The sequence below is a fragment of the Monodelphis domestica genome, chromosome 3, assembly GCF_027887165.1.
Source record: "Monodelphis domestica isolate mMonDom1 chromosome 3, mMonDom1.pri, whole genome shotgun sequence".
Taxonomy (NCBI): Eukaryota; Metazoa; Chordata; class Mammalia; order Didelphimorphia; family Didelphidae; genus Monodelphis; species Monodelphis domestica.
The window spans coordinates 400,000,495-400,020,559 of NC_077229.1; the positions used below are offsets into that span (position 1 = coordinate 400,000,495).

A 20,065-nucleotide genomic window follows, 5' to 3' on the forward strand; every position below is an offset into this window, starting at 1 on the left:
CTCGATTTTTTGCTGGATCTTCATGTCATGCACACTAACTTGTGGGTTCTGCTCGGGGTCCTCTTCTCTTTCCCTCTAGTCTCACTTGTTGATCTCAACAACTCCCATAGGTTAATTCTTATCTCTATGCAAATAATTCTTAAATCTATATATTTAGCCCTAATTTTATTGAGCATTTCAAACCATAAGACCCTTTAGCAACTCAAACTTAGCATGTCTGAAAGAGAACGCAATGCTTTTCCCCTTCAAATTTCCTCTCTTCCAAACTTTCCTATTACTACTAAGAATCCCACTCTTCTTCTAGCCTTGCTTCATGTCCTCCATATCATCCTCAACTTCTTACTCTCATTCATAGGACATGCAAAATCAGTTGCTGAGTCTTGTCTTTCATATCTCCACAACTCTCAGAGAAGTCCCCTTCTCTACTCACATGGCTGTCATCCTAGTTCAGGTCCTCCTCACCTCTTCAATAGCGTCCTAATAGGGATCAAAGCTCAACTCTCTCCCCACTGCAATCCTTCACACAGCTGCCAAAGTGATGACATCCAGGTCTCACCAAGTCACTCTCCTATTTTAAGTAAACTCCAGTGGCTCACTATTGCTTCCAATATTGAATATTTATAGTAAAAGCTATGTAGTGCCTGAGACTACTTCCTCAATTCTCACTTGCAGTGAGTCCTTAGAGGGCAGCAGACTACTACCCCTTTGGGTTCCAGAGGTAATTCTGAGCAGTTGGGTTTCTAGTTCTATCCCTCACTAGCGCCCATAGGTATGCTTCTCATTGGTTATCAGACTTAATTAGCTTTTAGAAACGTGATTTGCAAAGCAGGTATAGCAAGGCCAGTTGCTATGAAAATAGCCCCTCCAATTTGGGGGCACACTCTTCTTTTGCAAGCTCAAGTTTGATGGAGTGGGCTCAAACATAGACCACAAAGCTAGTGGGGCACAGGTGCAGATGGCCAAGGGATAACTCAAAGCTTTAGTCTTTGGGGATGTCCTTTGTGAGACCTCAAGAAGTTGTCCTTATGTGTGGCACAAAGGAAACATGAACTTCACAAATTCAGAGATATCTCCAGCCCAAATGTTGTTAAGGGTCTACTTGTGCCCAACCTGTGGTAGACCTTCTGTACTCCATTGGATTGATCAGCTACATATGATCACATTGTATCCTTAACCCAACATCATGATATCATTGGTCCTCTTGAAAAGAAAGGACAAACAGCTGTCCAAAACGCCAAGGGCCATTGTCTTTGTAGATTCTTTCACCTGAAATCCTCTGCCTGTGGTGGGGGGAATCTTACTCTAAAACAGTTTCCTTAGTATCAGATGTGGCCTCAGCTACATAGCAAATGCTGTCAGGCTACTGCTCCAGGGACATAGCAATTGACTCTGCTGAACACTGCTGCTCCAAATCTTCTGAACTTCAAAATTCACAAGGTTATCACCTGGTTAAAGAAGAGGCTGGGGAGAGTTAGTGAAAGAGAGAAACAAAGGCAAAGAAAGACAGAGAGAAGAAAGGGAAAGAGAAACAGAGGCAGAGAGAAACTGAGACACTAAAAAAGACAGAAAGGAGGGAGAGAGAGATATACAGAGAGACAGAGAGAGACAAAAAGACAGAGAGATAGAGAGAGACAGGGGAGAGAGAAAGAGAGAGAAAAAGAGTGAGAGAGAGAGAGAGAGAGAGAGAGAGAGAGAGAGAGAGAGAGAGAGAAGAGACACCCAAAAGACACACACAAAGAACAGACACAGAGATAGAAATGGAGCAAGAGAGACAGACTGAAGCAAAGGGGAGGGCAGGAAAACTTTCCTCTAGCCCCTGCCCCCTAGAATTTCTTCCTTCAAAGTTGTTATTTGATGGATTTCCCCCACAATTCTATTGACTAGCTCTGAACTAAATTGCTCTTTTTTTTTATAATATAGCCCCACAAGACATGACTAATTCTTTCTAACCAGTCACCAGATATTTCCTCTGAAGAACCATCTGCTTTCATCTAATGATCTAAAGCTCCTATGATCCTTTAAAATTGATTAAGGATTTTATTCATTATTGGTAACCAAGAGGTCTAGACCTTCTTTCATTAATTTGAGGTAGGGAGTGGACCTCAGCCTCTACTTATAAACTCTCCTTTGTGGCAACTAAAGTACATCACAATCTAGGTCTTTCTACTCTTATGCATTATACCCTTTCATGCACTCCTTCATTTAGCCAGAGTGGTCTGGTTGCAGTTCCTAACACAATATACGCCATCTCCTACCTCTATGTTTTTGTATCAGATGTTTCCTATATTCAGAATGCTGTCCATCATCACCTCCACCTCTTAGAAACCCTGACTTCCTACCAGACTCCACTTTCTCAGGAGGATTTTTCTCGTACATGTATCTATACCACATGGAGACTTTACCCACTGAAGTTTCGATGGATCTCTGGTTAACATGAGAAAAAGGGAGTTTGGGGAGAGTTTTAGGGAAGCCACAGATAACATACAGAGGTCTATAGATGACAGAGAAAAAAAGTTTAGAAGCTCAGAAATGCATAAAATGTGTGTATAGTATTGTATAATAGCAAACTATTTTATTTAACTTTTAAAAGTTAAACTAGATAAAGTTAAAATTAAAGCTATTTTAAGTTAAAATAAATAAAAAGTTAAAATTTTCTAAAAGAATGCAAAAGCCAGCGGACAATCCACAAAGGCTGAAAATGTAGAGATATCTTAAAAGATTTAGTAAAATAAATGCCTATAAAAAAGAAAAAATTCATACTTCTCTGGTACAAAGAGAGAGCCAAAAAAATTCACTTGGATTTTCCAGAGTAAGGGATGCCTATACTCCCAGCTGCTAGTCTTCCTCCTCTATCTAGTCTGTATCTTGTATATACTCATTCATATACATGTTATCTTTCTCATTAAAACTCCCTGAGGGAAGAAACCACTTTTACTTTTTTCTATCTATTCTTTGTACTTAGCAGAGTAAACACTTAAGAAATGCTTGTTGATTGACTGATATTTTTATCCTTGTATTTCCTTCAGATTCTAGGCTTGCACAGAGTAAATTCTAAATGCTATTGTTGATTTAGTTTGATGAATCAATAGGACAGCTAGAGGGTTAAGGGGATAGAGCACTGGGTTTGGAATCAGTGGGCTCATCTTTCTAAGTTCAAATCTAGCCTCTCAGATACTAGCTTTGTGACCCTGGGAAAGTCACTTAACTTTGCCTCCTTTCCTCATATGTAAAATGAGTTAGAGAAAGGAAACCCGAAAACAAACAAACAAACAAACAGTATCTTTGCCAAAAAAAAACCCAAATAGGGTCATGGAAAGTCAGTGGTGACTGCAAATGACTGAACAAAATGAATCAGTGCCTTATTGTCCCCATGTCCAGATGGTCAGTACTATTCTTTCTTTTAAAACTAGCTACTTTTACAGCCAGCATTGGGTCAGCAAGCTTTTCACTTTAGATGCAATTAACTTAGCCACCATGTAGGGGTAAAGACCTCTGGAAGATATCTGGTACAGTCATATGATCATAGGACTTGGTACTTAGAAGGGCCTTGGTGAGCATCCAAGCTGAGGAAACTGAGGCTCAGTTATAAAGTGACTTTTCCAAGATCACACAGGTAGAAAGTAACTGTGATTCAAACTTGACTTGTGACTCTGCCATCATTTATAAACTGCTGTAGAAGCATTAGAGGCTCCCCTTTGCCTTCAAGCTAAAATGCAAACTCCTGTATTTGACCTTTAAAATCCCTGCCTTCCTCATATCTTTTTAAAGCTTCCTGTATATCACTCCCTCTCATATGCTCTAGGCTCCAGCAAAACTGGAGTACTTTCTGTTCTTTATACACAGTATTCAGTCTTTTGCCTCTGGGGCTTTGCACAGGCAGTCTCCCATGCTGGGCATTCTCTCTCACCTCTGCCTCATGAACTCCCTAACTCCTTTTGAGGCTCAGCTTAAGTGCCACTTCCTTTAAGAGAGCCCAAGTGGTTCACCTTCTTTCGGGCATCACTGTGTTTGTATACTTGTCTTTACATCTCTGTGAATCTGTTGGATCCCTCTAAAATATAAGCTCCTTGTCCTCACAGATTGTCTCACATTTGTTTTGATAAAAGTATGCCCATGAGCATTCCGGACACCTTGGGCTACTCCAGTGACTGACACATCATCAATTAGCCATGACATTGGCAAAAAAATGTAACAAAAAAATTCTCAAACTGAATAAATGGAAGAGAAAAAGAGCAATTTAGAAATAACTGAAGAGAATAGGTAGGTGGCTCAGTGGATTGAGAGCCAGTCCTAGAGATGAGAGGACATAGGTTCAAATCTGGCCTCAGATGCTTCCTAGCTGTGTGACCTTGGGCAAGTCACTTAACTAGCCCTTACTAGTCTTCTGCCTTGGAACCAATATATAGTATTGATTCTAAAAAGGAAGATAAGGGTTTTTTTAATAAAATGTTTTTAAAAGAAGCAACTGAAACTGTACTAGGAATTATGCTCTACTGTTTATTTAAAAACCATATGCTTTGATGTTTCTACCCAAATGAAACCTTACCTCCTATAGAAAAAAAAAAAAAAAAAGCCTTTTCTCCATGCCTAGAGGTCCTGGGTTCAAATTTGCTCTTGGACACTGCCTAGCTGTGTGACCCTGAGCAAGTCACTTAACCCCCATTGACTAGTCCTTACAGCTCTTCTGCATAGGAATCAAGTACAATATTGATTCTAAGACAAAAAGTAAAGCTGAAAAAAATAACTTTTCTCATCCCCATAGTCGGTATGACGCTTTCCCTGCAGAGACCATGCATAGTGCTTTGTTTTCATCTCTCAAGCCTGTTATTTTGTAAGATAATCATTTACACGTGCTAATGAATTACTTGTATAGCTCACCCAATTCCTCGTACAATTTTCCTCTGCACACAATTGGGACTTTAAAGAATTATTGAACGGAAATGAAGCAAACCTTCATACTTGTGTGAGCTCCCTTCTCCTGATGCTTTCGGCATCCCGTTAAACGGGCGTTCATCTGCCAAATTTTTGCCCCCCCCCCCAAACCCCTTCCCAGGATCTATCCCAGGCCTCGGCCCCTCCCTCCCGTGCATTGTAACCCCATTGCTTGTGGGGGGACCCCACGGGGACCCCACGGAGCTAACCTCGTGGCTAGGACCTCTCCGTTCACCTCGCGCTTGGGACGGTAGGTAGAAGCCGTGGGAACAGACAGCGTCGAGCGCTGCGACTCGGACTCCTTGGCCGCTCTCGGACTGACTTGTCTCAGCCGAACTCCTTATCCAGGAGTCAGACCGGCCAGAGCCTGAGATACACGGAGTGCGGGGCGGGGTACATGTGCGTGTGTGCACGTGTGTGTACGTGTGTGTGTGAACTGTGTAGTTGTGTGTGTCTGTGTGTATGTGTGTGGTGTATGGTGTGTGTGTGTGTAGTGTGTCCAGGGAGGGGAAGGCTCCGCCTCTCTGGGCTCTGGGTCCGCCCAATAAAGAGAACTGTGGCCAGACCAGCAGCTAGCACCGTGCACTACTCTCGACTTCGCTCCTTCTCCAGCTCCTGGCGTTTCTTCTTTCAGATAGCCCGGCGGCCCTGTGCCCTTTTGCGCCGGGTAGGCTCCTCTGTCAGTCTGTCAGTATCGTCTGTCTGCCTCGATAGCCCTGGCCTGATCTAGAGCCAGGAGCAGCAGGTGAGGCTCGGAGGCTCAGGGGGATGTCAGAGATTATGTTGATCCCATCAGACTGGAAAGGGCGCTGAGCCGGCACCAGCACCGGCTCCGCTGCCGCTGGACGTGGAGCTGTCAGCAGAGAGCAGGTGGCTGCTGTCTGTGACCATCGCTGCCCCCACTTGGAGGCAGCGCATCTCAGGGAATCCCAAGTGTCAGGCTTCAGGATGGCGTTCAGGGTGAGGGGGACGACCCAGGAATTCCGTTTCCCTGTCTGGGGACTCTTGTTTTTGGCCCTTTGGATGCTGCCACGGGTGCTGGGGGTTGAAGAGATCCCAGGGCACAATAGTCATGAAAATCAGGGCTTCCAGATCGTCACTTTCAAATGGCATCACGTCCAGGACCCCTACATCATCGCCCTCTGGATCCTCGTAGCTAGCCTGGCCAAGATCGGTGAGTGAGGTAACAAGCCCCCCACCCCACCCCCTAAGGCAGACTGTCGGGCGACTGGGGGAGTTGGCAGCTGCTGACCCAGACTCTAAAGATCCTCTTTTCATGTTTGGGGAGGATGATGGTATTCGCGACCCAGAGTGGAAGAATCAGAATCATTTAATTTATTTAGACGTTCCTTCCCAGATTTCCCTGCCCCTGGACACGAAAGATTGCAGTGACCTTGTTACACAGATGTAGTCTGAATCTTTAATCCAAATTAATGAGCTATCTTATCATAAGCCCTTTTTCTAAGGCTGATCCTATTTCTTTTTCATGTCAAATACTTTAGTATTTTCTAAAGCAAGTATTTTTATCCCGTGATGATTATTCTCCTCTATCCATAGTATTCATATAGCTAATGACTCTTCTGGGAAAACATCCCAGATTTTTTTTAATGGTGTGTCACTTTGTGACACCTCCTCTCCTCCCTCTCCCATAACATAACACTACCTCGAACTTTATGGGAAAGTGCATCTGAAGTAGATAGGGATTGCATTCCACAGCCAATGCTGAGATTGGGGTCATTTTGCACATAAGACTGGGTTAGTGCCCCTGGTATCCTCAACATTTCCTGGTTCTGGTGACATTTTACCTTTTGTAAAAATTTCTGTCTGGTTTAACAAGCATTGTAGGACTTGGCATATTTCACTTTTAATAACACTAGCTATCATCCACATATATAAGCCTACAGAATTCAGTGGTTGGCATTGAATTCTTGTGTGATTTTTGAAGAGGTTGCTGATAAAGTTTGTTGAGAGCTTTAAAGGATATAGTTAGAAACTGAAATGTTGTGCTTTTATTACCTGAATTGCTCTCCAGTATTTCCAATAGATCTGAAATCTCATTAAGCCTTAATTACTCAGCAAACTGAAAAATTTCATCCTGATTCAATGGCAACAACCTATGCATTAGCAAAAGTAATAGAACAGGAGAAAAGATATCATATGTAAAAGAGAAAACTTTTTTCCCAAGCCTTCCTTATAGATGTTTGGTGTTTATGACAACTTTCCCCCCTTTTCTCAGAGTTATAGTTTTTTTTTTCTACTACAAGTTCCTGTTTGTTTAAAAACTTGAATGTTTTTTTTTTTTTCAAATTTGAGTTCATTTCCTTAGACCATCAGTAGTTATGAGATATTTCTGCTTCAGGATACCAAAGCAGGTGATTGGGGAAACCATGTGTGCTATGACATTTTCTCCTGTAATACTTTTCTTTCCCCCCCCCCTAACTTCATTAGCTGTCTGTTCATTCCTCTGAGAAAGCTGCCTCACCTTTCAATAAAACAAAGGTGATAATTAACTACTAGGGAAGGTGATAGGAAGGTTAATTTTCCTCAAGTGCTAGCCTACAGAAAATTCAGTAGTTTTAATAAATGTGTCTTTTTCCTGTAAGTCATGTTTTAGTTCATAACAATCCTTTGACAGGCCTGTTGTCCCAGCTCTGTGCAGTGAACTTTTTTCTGTCTAATATAAGTATATCCTGCTCCCTTCAGGTAGATGGGCTCATTTGATACAACCTCATTCTCTTTCTTTTTAGTATTTGACCTCTATCTTTATCAAATGATTTCAATCCCAAAGCAGAGCAAGGGGAATAGGTAATTTGTGTAGCTACAACTGAACAGTTAACTAATAATAAGAGGACATAGTGTGGTATGAGAGGTGGCCTCAAAACCAGGAAGATTTGAACTCATGTTCCAACTCTAAATATATACTAGCAGTATGGCTTTGGGCATGTCATTTATCTGAGTGCCCTAGGCAATTCTTAGGACTCTAAATTGAAGAAAAGGTACTAACTTGATCTGGTAAGAGTGTTTTCTAATTAGGAATTCTCTGCATCAGTGAAATCACTGATACAATCCCTGTTCAAAAAGAAAGGTAAATACCTGAAAGCATAAAGCACTCCAACTCATTTTTTTTTTTTTGCATCCTCACCGGTACCAGAAAAGGAAGGATACAGATTAAACATCAACTTCATATTAAATTGTTTTGAGACATAGCCTGATAGATAAATGATAAAAGCCTAGTCATGGATCCAGGAAGGTCTAGGTTCAAGTCCTCCCTCAGACACTTACTAGCCTGACCAAATCAATGAACCTCTTGGTGCCCCCTTGGCAACATTCTAGGAAATTACACACTAGACTAGAGTCCCTACACCAGTAAGTCCCCTATATCAGTGAAAAGAAGACATTTGGGCTCTGGTATGATCTTTTTAATTTTCCTATCCCTTTAACATGCTACAACATTGAAAGTCTTCGAAGGGGATCTAATTTATGAGTAGATCAGAAACTGGATGGAAGAGGCAGCTAGGTGGCACAGGGGATAGAGTGCAGGAATTGGAACAGCTAGGTGGCATGGTGGATAGAGTGCCAGGCTTGGAGTCAAGAAGAATTATATTCCAATACATCCACAGATACTTAACTGTGTGACCCTGGGCAAGTCATTTAACCCTGTTTGCCTCAGTTCCTTGATGGTAAAATAAGTTGGAGAAGGAAATGGCAAACCACTACAGTATTTTTGCCAAGAAAACCCCAGAATGGGATCATTACACAACTGAAAAATGATTAAACAACAACAAATTGAAGATGATACTAGCACCTACCAACCATGGTTGTTGTGAGGATAAAATGAGATACTTGTAAAATACTCTGCAAACATTAAAGTGTTATAATACTTTCAAGTGGGATACTTGGAACTTTTTAGGAGAAAAACAGTAGATGAACATAGATTTAGAGCTGGAAAAAACCTGAGAAGCCGCTCAGTCTAATATGCCCATTTTACAGATGAGGAAACTGATACTCAGAGAGTCCCATAGCTTATAGGTATCCAAGGGCAAGATTGGACCATCCTTCTTTACTCCAAGCCCACTATACCATGCTGTGTTTCACAAAATAACATGGTTTGTATAAATGTCAGCTCACTGGGGGCAGCTAGGTGTCTCAGTGAGTCAGGCCTGGGAATGGAAGGTCCTGGGTCCAAATTTGGTCTCAGACAGTTCCTAGATGTGTGACTCTGGGCAAGTCCCTTAACTCCAATGCCTAGCCATTATTGCTCTTCTGCCTTAGAACTGATACTTAGAATCAATTCTAAGATAGAACGTAAGGGTTTGAGATAGACAGAGAGACAGAGACAGAGAGAGGAAGAGAGAGAGGGAGGGAGGGAGAGAGGCACCCTTTTCCTTGCTAAGCCCTTTTGAATAAAGTTCTCTCTCTACCACCTGCACTTTGCAGGTTTTGCATGACAGCTCCAACAGTCCTAGTTGTTTAACCTTTTTGAACTCATTTTCTCTTAAAGCCTAAATTTCCTCATTTCTAAAATGAGGAGGAAAATGATACGTGTACTACCTGCCTTGGAAGATGGTTGTGAGAATTGAAGGACCTAATGTAATGAATCTGCATTGTAACTTTAGAGCACTACCTATATTGAGGAAGCTTGTATAACCTAGAAAATATTTTTCTCTGATTTTAGTGAGCTGAGGTAATCATTTAGAGTGGAGCAGCCCTCATGTCTACATCAATTTGGCTGTCTTGGAAAGACTCCCTAAAGACTTCTGTAAAAAATACTCTGTCCTAGGTCACCAAGGACCAAATACTTATCCGCTCTCCCTGATATGATTAACCCAGAGCAGAAAGAGATCACTATCAAATCAGGGAGAAGGTTCTCTAGAAATACAGATGAAATTCTGTTTAAACAATTTCACATGACAATTCCATTATATGAAACTATTTCCATTTCCCAGATTTCGAGCCCTAATGTAGGCTTATAACTGTTTTGTTTCTGGTATAAATAATTTTGTGAAGAGAAAAGGCTATATAGATGATATGCCCACAAGTCTTGTCAATTTCATAATCAATCCAGTTGGGGATTATGGAGTACCTTCAGAATGTCAAAGAGATTGAGACGACTCCCAGCATGTTGATGGGCGGACCCCTCTCTAAAGGATTTATGAGGCCAAGTAGCTAAATGCTGCACTGTATGAGAGGTAACGAATAAGCAGCAATTGGCACTTATTGGTGAGATTACATATCTATTGGAAGCCTTTAGTGTTGCCCTTTCAGGATCTTTTAAATAAAGCATATGATACATATAATTGATGTATGTATAAAAAAAGAATGCTTTCTGAGAGAACTAGAAGATTGTTTGCATGTTGGTTGGTTAAGGTGACTAAATTGTTTGTCTTCAACATTTGAGTGAGATCTTCAATGAGTGAATGGTCAAAGAAGATATTCTGGGAGTAAATTGTTTTTAATTGGAAATTGCATAAAAAGAAAAGTAAAGAATGGATGGGAGTTAGGAATAAAGGATTCAGATTCAGAAAGACTGATAGAAGCAAAGAGAAATATAAACTGGAACCCATAAACTGAAGATGAATTACAAAAGTATGAGTGGTCTAGGGATCAGAGGTAAAAACAAGGGAATGTGAAAGAACTCTCAAGACTCATTTAAAATATGGCCTTCTGTTGACAGAATAAAATATGCAAAAATGATAAGATCTCTTCTAAATTAAAGAAAAAACCCTTACCTTCTATCTTAGGATGGGTACTAAATATCCATTCCAAAGCAGAAGAGTGGCAAGGATTAGATAATCGGGGTTAAATGACTTGCCCAAAGTAATATGGCTAGGAAATATCTGAAGTCAGGGATTTGAACCCAGGACCTTCTGTCTCAAGGCTTGGCCATCCACTGAGCCACCTGATTTAGATACAAATGTTTTAGACACCTCAAACTTTTTCATCCTAGACACCTCACAGAATCAAAGAGTTTTAGGAAAATATCTTGGCCTTGACCTAATCTGACTTCCTCAGCGAAGAATCCGCAATTCAGTTTTAATGAACATTTAATAAGTATCTTCTGTATGCAAGACTTTGTCTTAAACATCATGAAAGCACAAGGATATGTATAGTATTTGTTCAGCTTTCCAATCATTCTCTCTAGAGAATGCAGTCTGCTACCCCATACAGAACTCTCGCCCTGAGTGGGCAGTCTTTCAGCATTTTCTTATAGACACTATGTTGCTCATATACATTTACTTTGATTCTACATTCATTTGAAATCCCATTGAAATGGATGGGACCTTTGGCCATCTTGTCTAACCTATGCCTAAACAAGAATGTCTTCTTCATTACCTCTAAGGAATGATCGTCTTTTTCTCATAGATCTTTAATGAGGGAGACCCTACTATATCCTGAAGCAATTGATTCTACTTTGAGGTTAATTCACTGATTCTGAATGGGGGGAGGGGGAGGAGAGGTTGTTTTTCATATCAAATCCAAATATGAATCCCTACAAATTGCTTAGTTCTGTCATATGGAACCAAAGAGTTAAGTTTTGACCTTCTATATAATAGAGCTTCAGTTGCTTGAAGAGTGCGATCATGCTCTCCCCCTCCTCACTCTGTTTCTCTTCCCTAGGCTAAACATTTTCATTTTCTTCAACTGATCCTAGTCATAGTATCAAGGAACTGATTCACCATCTCCAGATTATCAATATTCTTAACCATAATGGATTCAATTTCAGGATGGGAATTCTGTTGAAGTCATAAGATCAGTCTGGTTCCAATAGGGAGTGCTTTTTATCCGAAGGATAAAAAGGATTTTTAACTTTTCTAAATCCCACCTCACAATTTAATACATTTTAAAAGAATGCCAGTGTTTTATTTATCTGATTTAAAATACTGAACAATAGTAGTGTCAAATTCAAATGAAATGGATTTCCATGGGCCACATATTGACTTGGAAAACCACAAATTACCATTATGTTATATTGTATTTGTATTATTTTATTAAACATTTCCCAGGTACATTTTATCTGGTTAGCAGTACTCAGGAATTTTTACTATGATAAATTTGACTCTTCTACTGTACAGTAAGTAGATCCTATACCATAAGAGTTTTCTTTAATTCTAATCTACTGAATAATGAAAGAATCAGAAAATGTAAAGGCTAGAAATGCCTTGGAAGTCATTTCATCTTACATCTGCATTTTATAGGAGGAGAAGTTAATTGCCTTTCCCAAGTTCCCAAAGCTCTCTAAAAATTAAACATTTGGCTGGATTATTTGCCTGGCAATATGTAGCCCAGTTCAATTATCCTACTAAAGAATACTTCTCCCAATTACCTTTAAACTGACCCTATCAGTTCTCAACACCATTCACTAAATTGACCCATCCTTTCTGCTAAAACAGTCAAGCACATCTCCAATTTCCTTGATTTTTTTTTCAGAAACGTTTCACAAGTTATTCAAATTCTTTACAGAGAAGGAAGTTACCCAACTCACAAGTTTACAAACTGTGTTTAATTGGGTTACTATGAACTGAGTTCATAGTCTTGTTCATCTTGAGTTCAAGTCTAGCCTCAAACACTTATTAGCTGTGTGCCTTGGGCAAGTCACTTAACTCTTTGTCTCAATTTCTTTATCCATAAAATGAACTGGAGAAGGAAATGATAAACTAGTCCAGTGTCTTTGCCAAGGAAAACCCAAATGGGGTCACTATGAGTGGGACACATCTGAAAAATAACTGAACAACTAAAATGAGAAGAAAATCCTTTTTTTACTCCAATGCCTAGGTCAAGCTAGTACTCAAGACCTAAATCCACTTACTTTCTTTACAATGTTTATTCCAGATACATAAATATATTCTTTATATTTTTGTTTCCAAGAACACGAGAAATTAAAAGATCACAAAAGAGGGGGAAGCTAGGTGGTTGGGTGAATAGAGAGCCTGGAGAAGGGAGGTCCTGGGTTCAAATGTGACCTCAGATAAGTCCTAGATGTGTGACTCTGAGCAAGCCACTTAGCTTCAGTGGCTTAGCCCTTACTGCACTGCTGCCCTGGAATCTATACTTAGAAGGTAAGATTAAAAAAAAAGTGCCTGAGCTAAGCCTTGAAGGAAATATGGGATGCCAAGAGGGGAAAAGGGAAAAGGGAGTACATTCTAGGCATGGAGGACAGCCTATGCCAAGAGAGGCAAGGAGACAGAAATGGAATTCCAAGTTCAGAGAATAACAAGCAGATCAATGTGTCTAAAATATGGAATCTGGGCAAAGGGAAGTAATATGAAATTTGACTGGATAGGTAGGCTGGAGCCAGACCTTGAAGGGCTTTAAATGCCAGGCTATAGAGTGTATGTTTTAAATCCTAGAAGCAATAGAAAGACAGTCTAACAGAAATATTGGATACTAAGCATGAGTGAAATCTTGGCTTTACCATAAAGATTTAGCATCCAATCATCTACTGGGCAGTTAGGTGATACAGTGGATGGAGTGTTGAATCTGGAGTCAGGAAGACATCTTTCTGAGTTCAAATCTAACCTCAGTCACTTATCAGACCCCAGGTACGTCATTTAATCCTCTTTGCCTCGGTTTCCTCATCTGTAAAGTGAGCTGGAACAGGAAATTGAAAACTACTCCAGTATATTTGCCAAGAAAACCCTCAAAGGGGTCACAAAGAATCAGATATGACTGAACAAGAGAAAGTGACTGTTTTAAGATAATGTTGCCGTTCATTACTGTTGCATAAAATATTTCCATGTTGAATTTACTCAAAAATGACTGCCTTATGCAGGGTCATTTTTGAAATATTTAAGTGAAGTTATTTCTAGAACAATAGGATTAAGTTTTATTCACATCAACAGAAACATCTTCTTTCATGTGGTATTTTTTAAAATAATTTTAATGCATCACTCATTCTGAATCTAGCCTTGTGTTAGGTCCTCCAGAGTGTTCTTTTTCAGTCACTCCCAGTCATGTCCAACTCTTTGGAACCTCATTTCAGATTTTCCTGCCAATGTGGTTTACCATTTCATTATCCAATTCATTTTACTAATGAAGAAACGAAAGCAGAGTTAAGTGACTTTTCCAGGGTCACCCAGTATCTGAGGCTGGATTGAACTCAAGAAAATGAGTCTTCCTGACTCCAGGCCCATCATTCTATCCACTGTGCTATATATAAGGCAATATATGATGGTATCAAAGTGAGTGACAATTCTCCAAAGTTCAGAAGAAGGAAGAAAATAAATAGAGATGATAAATAAATCTTATACTTGCTTGCTTTTGTAACACATACACTAAATAAGCCTAAAATAATCAAATTAACATTTAGGAGAGACTTTAGAGATCATCCAGCACAACTCCCTCATTTTTACCATGAAAGAAAGTGAGGCCCAGTGAAAGAGAACAACTTCCCCAAAGTCACACAAATATTAGTAGTGGTTTACTCAAAACATCCCAAAACGATTTGGAGGAAGTAGCCAGTTTTGTTGCTTAGTCATTTCAGTCATGTCTGACTCTTCTTGGCCCTATTTGGTGTTTTCTTGGCAAAGATACTCAAGTGGTTTGCCATTTGCTTCTCTAGATCATTTTAGAGATGAGGAAACTGAGGCAAGCAGGGTTAAGGGACTTCCTCAGGGTCATATAGCTAGCAAGTGTCTGAGGCCAGATGGTTACTCAGAAAGATGAGTCTTACTGACTCCAGTCCTGTCACTGTACCATCTGGCTGCCCAAAGTGATCAATACTGACTGTCATTTATGTAGCACTTGATATACATATATAATTTTGATTCTCAGGATAGTCCAATGAGGCAGGTAGTTCCATTATTATTTATATTTCACAAATGAGGAAGCAATCTCTGTAAAAGGGATTAATTCCCTTTTTCAAGGTCATAACACAAATAAGTAGCAGTCAGGATTCAAACTCAGGTCCTCTTACTCTAAATCCAGTGCTCTCCCCACCACACCATGTTACTTACCTCACACATGACATAGGGTAATAAACCAGGGATACGGTTCTTAAAGCATTCAAAACTTGCCCCACCTATGAGAAGCAGGGTACCCTCTATTTGAAAAACATGGTTGTAGCCTTATTGTCTAAGCAAGAGACACTTTCAGAGGTTTAGTGTTTTATCAAAGATTCCAAATTGAACATCAAAATAACTCAACTTGTTTAATAACTGCATTCATTCATTTTAATTCATGATGTGTCATGATTTGGTCACTCAAAGCCAAAAGGTGCCGTTATTGATCAGTAGAACATAATCAGTAGGTCTTTACAGATGAGTCAATGATGAATTAATATTTTCCTAGCCTTGGGCTAGTAATCAGGAGTTTTGCATTTATTCCTTTTGGTGGCACTTATGAGACATTTCTGAACGTTAGGAAACTGCCTTTGATTTCTTCATTCTAAAATAATTTTGATTACAAGATATCCCCTACTATCTCACAAGGTGTCTATGAAGTTAATAATATCAAGGATGCATATAGTCTTTGAATTGGAAAGGATCTAACTTAAATGTAACTTTGGAAAACTTTTCACCTAAAGCAGGAGTGCTTACAATCAGTCATCTAGACTCTAACTGGAAGTTTTCATTATGAGTCATCATCAGATGTTCTGTCCAGTTTGGGGGCAGTTCAGTTTATTGCAAAGTTCTTCCCCTGGTTGAATAAAAATCAATCCCCCTGAAATGTCCATCTATTGGTTCTAGTTTTGTCTTCTGGAGGCACAAAGAGTAACTTGTATCCTCTTTCAGTTTAATAGACCTTAAAATAGTTGATGATGCTCTCATGGACCCCACTAGGTTTTCTCTTTCCGGTTAAAACCACCTGCATCTTCATCAGAAACATCTATGTGAATCAGAGAACATGATTTGTAGACCCTTTTCTACCCTGGTCACCCTGCTCTGGAGGCACTCCAGGTAATCAATGTCCTTCTTAAGTTGTGGCACTCAGAGAACTGAACACAAGATTCTAGACAAGCACGGTGTACAATTGGACCATTATTACCTCCCACGATTTGGACACACTATACTCAACATTTATTGCTGCCTAAAATTCCATTAACTTTGAAAACAGCCACATCCCACTGTTAGCTCATCTTTAGGTAATAGTCAACTAAAATCTCCAGGGCGTCTTCATATAAAGTAATGCTGATTATTCTTGTGTTCAGTTTTTAGAACCTAAGTGTAGGACTTTCTATTTATCAATATTCAATATTTTGGGGTTGGGCCAATTTTTTTCAAAGTATTTTGAGATTATTTTGAATTTTGATTCTTTTTTTCTAACATACTTGCTTTCCACACAAGTGTTGTGCCATCTACCTAATTTAGTAAGCATGTCATTCATCTTCATTTCAATTGCTGATTATAAAAATATTGAACATGCCATAGCCAAGGACGGAGCCCCAGAGTACACCAAGAGATATTTGCCTTGAGGTTGACATTAATCTTTTCAGCAACACTCTGATACAATTCTTCAACCAGCCACAAACCTCCATAATTAAACAACATATGTTCCTCCCACATCCTGTCACACAGATAGCATTAAGGACTTTGTCAAGTGCCTTTCGGAAATACAGTAGTTGATTTAAAGAAACAATATTTGTGCTGGTCACTGCTCTGAATTTAGTATTTAATTTTTATTTAGTGTTTAATTTTATTTAGTATTTACTTTAGTATTTATAATTACATATGTCACATGTAATTATTATATATAAAAGTATTTATTTAGAATTTAGTATTTAAAATTAGAATTTAGTACTAATGTAAAGATAAAAGTAAAAACTATTCCATGCCCTCAATGAGCTTACATTTTATAGACTTCTCTCCTCTACCCATCTAACAACACTATACAAACAGGAAAAGAAATTGGTGATTTGTTCTTAGTGAACACATTCTGCATTTTCACCTCTCCCTGTTCTAAATGCCGACAAACCATCTGTTTAATCATTTCTAGATCTTGAGGTGAGGATGGGGGAGGGGAGGAATTCAATTTCAAAAAAAATTATTGTGATCTTTTCTTTTACTCTTTCAGAACACTGAGTTGACATTTGTACATCTCCGGTCTCTCATTACTTCTCCCACTTTTTATATTTTATATCTTCAAAAATCATTATTATGCAAGGCTTTTATTGCAGTCATTTGTTTTACATAATTTGACATTGGGCCTCTCCCAGTCTCCAAGATTTCTTAGTGATTGGAAGTTTCTATGATTGTACAACAATGATAAAAACAACTGATATTTATACGATGCCTTATAACCTAACAAAACATTTTATGTTCCTGATCTATAGAATTCTGTGAACTCAGTAGTATAGGCATTGTTCTTATTTTTACTTCACCATGAGCTGCAAAACACAAGTATTATCATTATTATTATTTTAGAAAATTCATTACTCCCATCTTTTCAATAGAGTGTGGGTAGAAAGTCTGCAAAACAAATCATTGTCATGCTATATAGGGTTTTTTTTACATTCAATGTTTTATAGGTTATTGTACAAGTGGATAAAACAATTGCATTTTGTTGTAGAATAAAAGTATTGAGATGTAGGTTCTAATGTCTTTTGTGTTGCAATGTCATCAATTACAAGGCACAAACTCCAGCAGCAAACTGTGTATACATATGTACCTTATCCTGTTTCTTTATGACTTTGATTTCTTCTGCTTGGTCTCTACATTTTGAAGATTTTTTCATCCCAAACAGTTTGGGAATTATGAATATTTGCCACCACGAAATCTTTTGAAATGTTCTAAAGTTTTTATGGAACAGTATTGTGTTTGGGTAATTGTGGAAAAGAGTTGGTCTGTGAAAAGTCTCAGTTTAGTACAATTTATTGTTTTTATTTCTCAAGAATATTTGGAGGACTGCATTTCTAGTCTGTAGTAGCATTTGTCTGTTCTTCCATGAAAGTTAGCAAATAATTGACATATAATTTTAGCCACTAGATCATGTTGTGCTGGGGATTTGAAGGGTGCAAAGTTGTTGTAGTCCACAGTGATTTGTTTTATTGTTTCTGCCATTTCCATCCAAAGGCTGCATTGATCACTAAGTGTAAGCTTCTTAATCATGTCTTTTCTTGTTATTTCTTGTGGCATTAACATGGTCCTGAATTGCCACTATAAACTCTTCTGCTTCCATAGACAAATCCAAATGTCTTGGCCATCTTCTTGGCACTTCTTTGTCAATGTACAGTTGGCCCAGGACATGAAGAGAGCACCTAAGAAGGGCCTTTGAATTCCATTGTAGGATCTTTGCCATTTCATTGGCTCCAGAGAGAATTAAACCAGTTTGAGTTATATCTAAAAATGTAATATTGTGTACCTGTTAATAGCTTTTACTACTGTGCAATGAAATGGTAAAAGTCAGCTTGTTTCAGATGTATCTCAATGTTAACATGTCCCTGAGAATGTCTAACAATCCTCTTCTTCCTTTTTAGTTAAGATGTGTTTATTTTTTGGTAGTTGCCTTGGGGCAGTACCTGGCCCCAGGTTCCTTCATGTGTTATGGTGTTTTGTTTGTATGTTAGTGAAATATGTACTAGTCCACTTTACAGTTCCAAAGGCATATATTAAAACTAGATTTTAGTAGATGTCAGTTGTATTAATTATGTACTTGCCATTTCTTATATCAGTGACAGCTTGGTGATACAGGAGGTAAAGCACTGAACCTAGAGTAAAAATCTAACCTTAGACATTTATTAGCTGCAATAAACAAGGTCACTTAGCCTCTGGCTCAGTTTCCTCATCTGTAAAATGGGGATGATTATAGCACTTACCTTCCAGGGTTGTTGTGAGGATCAAATGAGCTCTTTATAAAGTGCTTTGCCAACCTTAAAGTGTTTTTATCAATATATCAATAATAGATTTCTCCTTAATAACTTTATAAACTGTATGTCTTGCCTGGAAGAGATGGGAGGGGTTGTATTATCCTCACCCATTGGTTCCATTTTACTTCTAGATCCAAGCTTAGAGGCTTTAGACTTTTTGAAGCCAGATGATATTTTAGTAGCACTGGGAAAAGATGTAACACAAAATAAGGGGACTATTTAGGAGGGGCTTTGACTCCCTTTTTAATTTGGAAGCCATGTTTAGCTCCATTTAGGAGAAATGATAGACAGAAATGTAATGAGCTTACATTATGTCTCTGAGAATGATGTTCTCTGTGAACTAGGAACTAGAAATACTCTAGCATTTTCATGATTTAGTGTATTGGTGTGTGTGTGTATGTAGGAGGAAGGAAAGCAGGTGGGAGTCCAGAAATATGAATACACACATATACCATATAGTTGCATTCTAGAACTAAATATGTGTGTGTGTGCATGAGTGTAGATGCTATCCTTGAGCCTAAGCCCCTACCCCTGGAATGTGCTGTCTGCTCTTTCTCCCAGGGCCCCAGGTAGAGGCTGGAGGAGTAAGGAACCTTCTACATGGAACACTGTAAGGATAGGAAGGGAAAGGGAAATGAGCCATCCCTCCACATCTGCTGTAGTTTTTCTAGTCTGGAATGTCAAAGTCATTTGAGCTGCTAGACCATCCCCTGGAGACACAGGTAGGATACAAAGGACCCTCCTGGCCACTGTTTCTAACCCATGAATAGGAAGCTTCTTGCCATCCATCTCAAGACCTTATTAATGGATCTTCTGGCAGTTAGTTCCCCTTTTGATGTGGGATTATCTCTGCCTTAATGATGGTTATAGCAAATGCCAGATGATGTCCTGCAGGCAGAATACAGAATTTGAACTCTTTAGACAGATTCAGAGTCCCAAAATGCAACAAGGATGAGATGCACTGGTTTCCCATTGCCTCTATGATATGATGCAAACATCTCTGATGCTTAAAGCACTCTATTTATTTTTTGTATGCTATTTTTACAAACTTCTTTCTTCTTCCTACTTCTTACATCTTTGACATGCTGGCATGCGTAACTGTCCTTGCCATAGTTCTGTCCATAACACTCCACCTCCCTTTGCACCGGTTATCCCTCCTAACTGGAATGCACCACCACTATATCCTCTTGACGTTTGGAGTCCCTTTTAGGTTCAGCTCAAGTTTCACCCTCTAAACAAATCCATTCCTGATTCCCCCCAAAGGAAGTGGTCTTCTCTGACCAAAATTGTTTTGTTTTCTTACTTGTGTATGTGTTATTCCCTCCCCCTTCT

The 20,065-nt window shown here is 39.2% G+C and overlaps 1 protein-coding gene across 4 annotated transcripts in view; it reads left to right on the forward strand.

Annotated features, from left to right (window-relative positions):
• Positions 1–5,187: 5,187 nt before the first annotated feature.
• SLC9A3 (solute carrier family 9 member A3) overlaps positions 5,188–20,065 on the forward strand; it is a 133,029-nt gene continuing 118,151 nt past the window's right edge. For all 4 annotated transcript variants that reach the window (XR_008917819.1, XM_056824346.1, XM_056824345.1 and 1 more), the window contains exon 1: positions 5,188–6,106. Coding sequence is in view for 3 of the 4 variants with exons in the window: in XM_056824346.1 (XP_056680324.1) it covers positions 5,881–6,106 (226 nt within the window). In the remaining variant the exon portion in view is untranslated. The remainder of the gene's footprint in view (positions 6,107–20,065) is intronic.